Below are 7,145 nucleotides of genomic sequence, written 5' to 3'. Positions count from 1 at the left end.
GAGGTGTTTTTCTGCCCTCTAGGGGTCAAAATCCCTTTCTGCAGCTTTAAACAGGATTCCTAAATGTGATTGGACTTGAGCACTGATGACTCGGACTTGGACTCAAGCATTGATTGGGAGGTTGGAGACAAAGACTCTGACTATTTTGTTAGTGTATTTGTAATAATTTGGCATAAGATATTGATATATTAATACTGTAACATTACTCAGTGATGAAATGGTGAGAGCTGTGTCATTTGTGTTGTAGACCTTTATTAATGAATAGCACAGGAGCCCGTCCTGGAACTTGACTCGGACCCTTTTTTTGTGACTTGGACTAGAACATTGGGGACTTGAGACTCGACTCGGACTTGAGGGTTAGTGACTCAACTACAACACTGATAACAACGATACAAATTCAGTTAGTTGCATTGTCCAATAAAACCTTGACCACAGGGGGTCAGTACAACTTCAGATATACAAACATGATTAATCTCAAAAGATAATGAACAAAGAAAACTTCTCTCCGTCTATAGCAAGTATTAACTTATAAACTACACAACTATATCAAATTCTCACCGTGAAACATAAACTTTGAGATCGTTGAATACGACTGCTGTGATTTGTAACAGGCAATAGTCAGTATTTTTGACATTTTATGGACGAAACTCTCAAAAAAAGCAGCTGGAGGAATGCAGCCTGTGTGACAGACTGCAGACTGGGCGTCTTGCCACGCATGGTGGAGTCAGAACGCAACCGTCTTGTGGAGGGACAGGGAAAGTCAGACCTACAAAGAGATGATGACCCATTTTGCGCTGCATGCCGCTCGCGCTGTTCTGGACCTGGATCAAGATCAGAGCTCGGTGCCAGACCGTGATCTCCAACAATGACCTGCTCCACTTTCCACTGCTGGGGCCACTCCTTCACTCCACACTCGCCACCAATTCTGACACATATTCACATCCACAGGCTCAATGCAGCTTAATAGCTGTTTTTGAAAGGTAAGAAAGTTTTCTGCAGACATTTACTCACTGTAGCTACAGCTGGAATATTAACCTTAACCAAAATAGACCCTAGAGTTCCAGAGAGACGCCTGAGAGAGGAGATGTAAAACTACACTGTGATGGTTTTTGGTTCTTAAAACCAAAAATATATCTTCTTATCCATCAATACTTTGAATAAAACACAGGAAAATATAAAATATGGAGCTTTAAAAGCCCAGTCAATATTTCTTCTAATAGACAATAACTGACTTGCAACAAGCTGTGAAAACAACATGGACATATCATCACTTCTTAAGTAGTAGAGAAGTAACAGGATCATTTGGAGTCCTGTGATCCACCACATGTATATTGATATATGAGCAGGTAGTGATCCCTTACACATTATCATTTGATATATTGTTATCATAAAACTATTGATTATAGCTGCTTTAAGTATTTCTAATTTGATTATTAATAGACATGATTAAAAAGTCTGAATCATATAGATACACTGCAAGTTTTTTTGGTGTGATTTTTGATGTTGGGCTGATGATTCGATGATCTTTTAATTTCACTTAAAAATCATGTATGTAAAAAAATAAACGTAAGCATATGGGCAGGGGGGTCGTAAATTGATTTAGCTGCAAATATTTGTCATATGAAGACAAATAACAGGGTGACATGAAACACTGCACAGAGAAGACATTCACACACACACACACACACACACACACACACACACACACACACTGTCAAACTCATTCATTCATAGGTTTTCAAGCTTGCAATGCAAACACAGTCAATACACACACAAATGTACAAAAACTAATTTACTGCGAGCACTTGTACACACAGCATGAACAAGTTTGCATACTTTCACAAACACGTGTGCACGCACTCATGCACGTGCATGCACGCGCGTGCACACACACACACACACACACACGACCACACACACACACACACACACACACACACACTAAACAAAGTCTTCCAGATACACACTCATTCATGATTTCTTGTACACACACACCCACACACCATAAACACAGCACTGTAGATATTAAAGACATTGTGTGTGTGCGTGTGTGTGTGTGTGTGTGTGTGTGTGTATGTGTGTGTGTGTGTCAGCCACTAATTGGACTGAATTTCACTGAGCAACAAAAGATCAGGCTCGAAAATTCCAGCTCTGGTTTGTACAGGCTCTGCTTTGTTTTCCCTTCGCCTCTGTTTGTTCTCTTCTAATGCTGTGTTAACAGTTATCTCTCTCCCTTTCTCACCCCCCCTTATCCCTCCCCCTCCCCACCTCTTTCTCTCTCTGTCTCTCTGTGTCTTTCTTTCAATCTCTCTCACTTTCTCTCTTTTTTCGTGCGGCCCATGAAAGGCTTTCTGCCCCAAACGAAGCTCAGTTACCCCAACTGCTCAGAGGCAGGCGAACCCCAGAGGCCAGAGCTTGCGAGGTGCTTTCCGCATTAACTCACAAATCTCTCTCTCACACACACACACGCACACTCGAAAACACACACACACACACACACACCCACTGCAGGAGCCTGTTGGACAACCACAATGAACCCCAGACTTTCAGTGGAGTGGACCATAATCAACGTCTCCATCTATGGGAAACTTGCCACGTCCCTCGGAGCTGAGCCTGGACCTGAGCTTTTGGTTGGATTTTTCTGATGTTCTTGTGGCAGGAGAAAACTCAGGGATAAGATGATGATTGAGCTGCAAAGCCCCGAGGATGGTGGCGGTGATGGTGGTGGCTGCGGCCACGTGGACATACTGAGCACTGAGGAGCTGGAGTGTAAGATCTGCTACTGTGCGTACAACCTCGGGAGTCGCAGGCCAAAGTTGCTCGAGTGCTGCCACCGTCTGTGCGCCAAATGCCTCGCTAAGATCCTGGACCTGGGTGAGTCGCCTCCCAACGCCGTGGTGTGCCCGTTCTGCCGCTACATCACCAGACTGCCAGGGGAGGCGGTGAGCAGTCTGCCGGATGACTGCAACTTGGTGGCGGCGCTGGCCCTCAAAAGCAGGAATCAGAGGAACCTCCACTTCCACCAGGATGCGACCACGGAGCTACTCCTCAGCCCCAGGCGCCTGACCTCGCTGATGGGTAGTAACGCGCCTGTGATGTCCCCTTCCCCTTCCTCCTCCACTTCCTCAGCCACTACCTACTCCTCCATCCGGGGCTCCCCTAACTTTGTGGTCATCACCATCATGGAGCCTCCACCGGCGCCCGCCTCAAACCAGGACCTTTACCACCAGCCACGTGGACCTCACACCTCAAACCGGGGCTACCACTCCTCCAGTCTGGATTCCATGGCGTCCATCACGCAGCGGTGGACGGTGTGGAACTGTGCAGCCCTCCTGTGCCAGACGTCGGCCCGGGCGCTGGTGTGGGTGCTCGGGCTTCTGTACTTCAGCTCTCTGCCCATGGGGGTTTACCTGCTCATCATGCAGAGGACAACGCTCGGGGTGCTGCTGGTGAGCCTGGTTCCCGCCAGCCTCGTCATGATCATGGTCTACGGATTCTGCCAGTGTATCTGCCATGAATTCTGGGACTGCATGCCACCATAATGGGAGCAGATGAATGGGCAACGCTTTGCTTTGAATATGCTTGACAATAGATGTCCAGAATTCACTAATGGGGATGTTACTGTGTAACTGATTATGTGAATGTTTACTTCAGTGGCAGAAAAATGATCCTCTTCTTGACTGGAGAAGAACATTATGTACATTACAAATGGAGCTCACAGTTTGGGGCTTTTTATTGTTATACACGTTAATTTGAGCATTTTTTTTTTTTTTTAGCTTGATAGCCAACTAATTATCTAGTAGAGCTCAGACAGATTTAGCTAAAACTTTCACGCCATTTCTGGAGGAAATCTGCTAAATATTATACATAATACTGTTGTAGTGAGAAACCTGAAGGAATGAATAACTGTCTCTGACACCCGTGGATCTAATGTGTTATCTAACAGTGGTTCTAAGCCTTTTTAGGCTGTGTCAAACCCATAAAGGCATCAAATGTGAACTTCATCATCAAGAGTCCTGAGAGTTCTTCACCTTAGCATGAGCAAAAGTGTGTTGTCATGTGTGAAAAAACACTTTCTATGCACCAAGAAGAGAGGTCAGTGTGTTTTCTCACCATGAAAGAATCAAATATAAAACAGGATATGCAGTAGTTTGATCCTGAAATAAACAGGTTAAAATACCAGTGAATGTAGACGCTCCAGAACATTCCTTTCTTATATATTTAATGTCATGCAGGATATTTGTCAGCTTTCAGAATTTGGGTTCCTTTTTTTTGAGAAGGGAATCTTAATATATCAGACACTGCCACAGTGGTTCTAGAATAAGACCATTCACACAGAGACCCTGGTTCGACCCCTGGCAGCTGGAGTGCGAAGGTGGAAAGCCAATGAGGGATTACACCTCAGTCGCTACAGGAGTTATTCCTTGGAGAGAAAAAAATTGTTTTTTAATGAATAAGTGAGTGACAGCTATAAGAAGCTTGGCACCGTTATCATTTTTGAATTACTCTGACAACCACTGCAGACATAAAACCTACTGGATTCAGCTTATGGTGGTTATTCACTTTGGGGGTGCCGTTAACGGATAGATGCTCAATTTTTCAACTCTGTCTTAAAACGATAGTTAGGTGCTCAAATGATCCTTTTCTGTGCTTCTAATCTACGTGTGGGGGAATAAACCCACAGTCTGTGTTCCATTCCTACGTTTATCTTAAGTTAATTTGAGGTTTCAGAGTTAATCAGTTCAAGTTGTTATCTTCCAAACATCTTTTTGCTAAAGTTCCTTCTTGTGCGGCTCGGTGAGGGGAAACACAAAGAGGAAATTCTGCACTAAAAAGATTGTACATTTGGAAGATCCCACTTGATTTGAGGAACTCAGAGTGCTGAAGCCATTTTTTAGCTCCAGATAAACTTTGGAATATTTTTTTGCAGAACGAGCGCTAGATTTCGTTCCCCCTTGCTTTCACTGAAAGGAAGGGATATTTTAATGGGTGAGTATGGACAGGTTGATTGATTCATATTCTGATTGGTTGGTTTGTAGCCGTATTCTGATTGGTTGATTTGTAGCTCTATTCTAATTGCGTTGGTGGATTTGTATCATACTTGATAAGGATCATATTTGATGAAAATGATCATAAACCTGGCACATAATGATCTTTATTGGAAACACAAATTGATTATATTAATGTATTTATCAATAACTAGTTCTCCTGTGGACACTCATAGATAGAAGTTGCTGTATAAACAGATAATGTAAGATAAATAGGAGTTGCTACCTTGGTAGTGGCTAATGAGGATCCAAATAAGTAAATAAATAAACAACATAATAAAACACAGCTTTTATAATATAAACTATGTCTTCGTTGTAATTGTTAAATATATTAACACTTAAAATGTCCTTAAAGCTGCTTACAACTACATTATAATGTGTCAGAAATCATTTATTTTACAGTTTAAATAGTAATTATAAATATTAAATAGGGGGGCTTAAAGTAAAGTGTTACAGTGTTGATTTTTATTATTAACACTGTAACACTGTGCATTTTATACTTTTTTTATTCATGAAATTACAAAAACATTGTCTTATATAATAAAACAGATGAAAACCAATTGATGTTAAACTAAATAAAAAGACAATTCAAGTAAATTAAAAACTCACATATAATCAGATATGTTCTCCAGTGGGTCTTTTTCACAGAAGACATTTGGACACGTCTCAGTGGGTAAAGCACAGGTGTAAATAATGAGATTAATTACTGGGAGTCTTGAACAGAGCAGAGCCATCGTTAATGTTATCAGGAACACCTGGGCCTTTTCTACTGTGACAAGTCAAATTGCCTGCTGTGAAAAAAAGGCAGATAAAAAATTATTTAAAAGATAACACTAACTCAGCCAGCCTTATTTCCTTGGAGCCTCAGGGCCAAATGATGTTTATTATTATTAACAACCACCCTGTCCCTTCAAGTCTTTAGCTCTGCCTGAGAATCCCAAACTGCATGTACAGGGTCATAAATTTAGCGAGGCTCCAGTGAAACATGAAATAATCAGTATGCTCTTTAAATCTATTCATTCTAAAACATACCTTTAGTGAGCGTTAGGAAACTAAGACAGGTGGGATTTGGTGACGCCTCTTGGTTCTGGTTGAAAGCCTGGCAGTTAAATTATTTCTAATTAACAGTTATTCGAAAGTGTATGAAAATGAAGATGACTGAAAGTAGCAGTAATCTGTATGATTGATTGATTAAGGCAGATCCTCTATTACCACTCATACCTCATTCCATGTGGTGAGGTTGAGCTTGAACCACCAGAGGGTGCTGTGACAGCTCTGCCCTTACCTCCCCCTTCATGCACTAGAACAGTTTATATTCTGTACCTTCATTCAGTTTGTCGGTGTGTATAGTACGAGAGTGGAAAACATCAGATGAGACTCAGAGTAAGTGATGATCCTCCTCTGCTTCACAGAATTCTCTCTGTCCCTGTGTGTCTCTGTCCAAGAAAATGGAAACTCCAGTTTAAAAAAAAAAAAAAAATTCAATGATGTTCCATAGATATGAAGACAGAATCCCCTCTGATTCAAATCAAACTGTCGCAGCTCAGATTGTTGAGTCAGGGGACAACACAAAGGCACAAGGAATTTGAAAGTCAAATGAAACTGTCAGAATACAGAGGTATTATCAGAAAAAGTAAAGTATCAAATGTAAAAGGCCCTGCTTACAGTTGTATTGTATATGATATTATTAGATTGTTGATACAGATGCATCAGTATGGACTTTTTCATGCAGCTGCTTGAGATGGAGTTAGTTCTAAAGCTCCATATTTTCTTCTTCTCCTGTGTTTTATTTGAAGTGTTGATCCATAAGAAGATATATTTGTGGTTTTAAGGACCAAAAACCATCTCAGTGTAGTTTTACATCTCCTCTCTCAGGCTTCTCTCTGGAGCTCTAGTAACAACAGGTCGGTGAGTCAATCAGAAGAGAGGAGGCTCTGAGCCTCTCTTCTGATTGGTTGCCTGTTTTTTGAGTGATCCAATAAAAATATAGCAGATTTCAAGTAAACACTCAGAGAAACCAAATCCCCGCAGGAATAGGTTGGTGGGTCCAGGTGGGCGGGGCTTGGGGCATCAGGCGTGGCTGAGAGCGGTGACTGC

General features: G+C 41.8%; 1 protein-coding gene across 1 annotated transcript; it reads left to right on the top strand.

The window, feature by feature from the left end:
* Positions 1 to 2,583: 2,583 nt before the first annotated feature.
* rnf182 (ring finger protein 182) lies at positions 2,584 to 4,321 on the top strand. Its single transcript, XM_023396689.2, has one exon. It carries the CDS (start codon positions 2,679 to 2,681, stop codon positions 3,540 to 3,542), a length of 864 nt encoding a protein of 287 aa, XP_023252457.1. The 5' UTR covers positions 2,584 to 2,678; the 3' UTR covers positions 3,543 to 4,321.
* The last annotated feature ends 2,824 nt before the right edge of the window (positions 4,322 to 7,145 follow it).

The sequence above is a fragment of the Seriola lalandi genome, unplaced genomic scaffold (assembly GCF_002814215.2).
Source record: "Seriola lalandi dorsalis isolate HSWRI2012SDOR001 ecotype SW California unplaced genomic scaffold, Sedor1 jcf7180002054982, whole genome shotgun sequence".
NCBI lineage: Eukaryota > Metazoa > Chordata > Actinopteri > Carangiformes > Carangidae > Seriola > Seriola lalandi.
The sequence above is the reverse complement of the archived record's forward strand: the minus strand, read 5'-3'. Positions and strand labels throughout refer to the sequence as shown.

Excerpts from the sequence above, each read along its gene's own strand:
- rnf182 (XM_023396689.2), top strand. The coding sequence starts at position 2,679 with ATGATGATTGAGCTGCAAAGCCCCGAGGATGGTGGCGGTGATGGTGGT.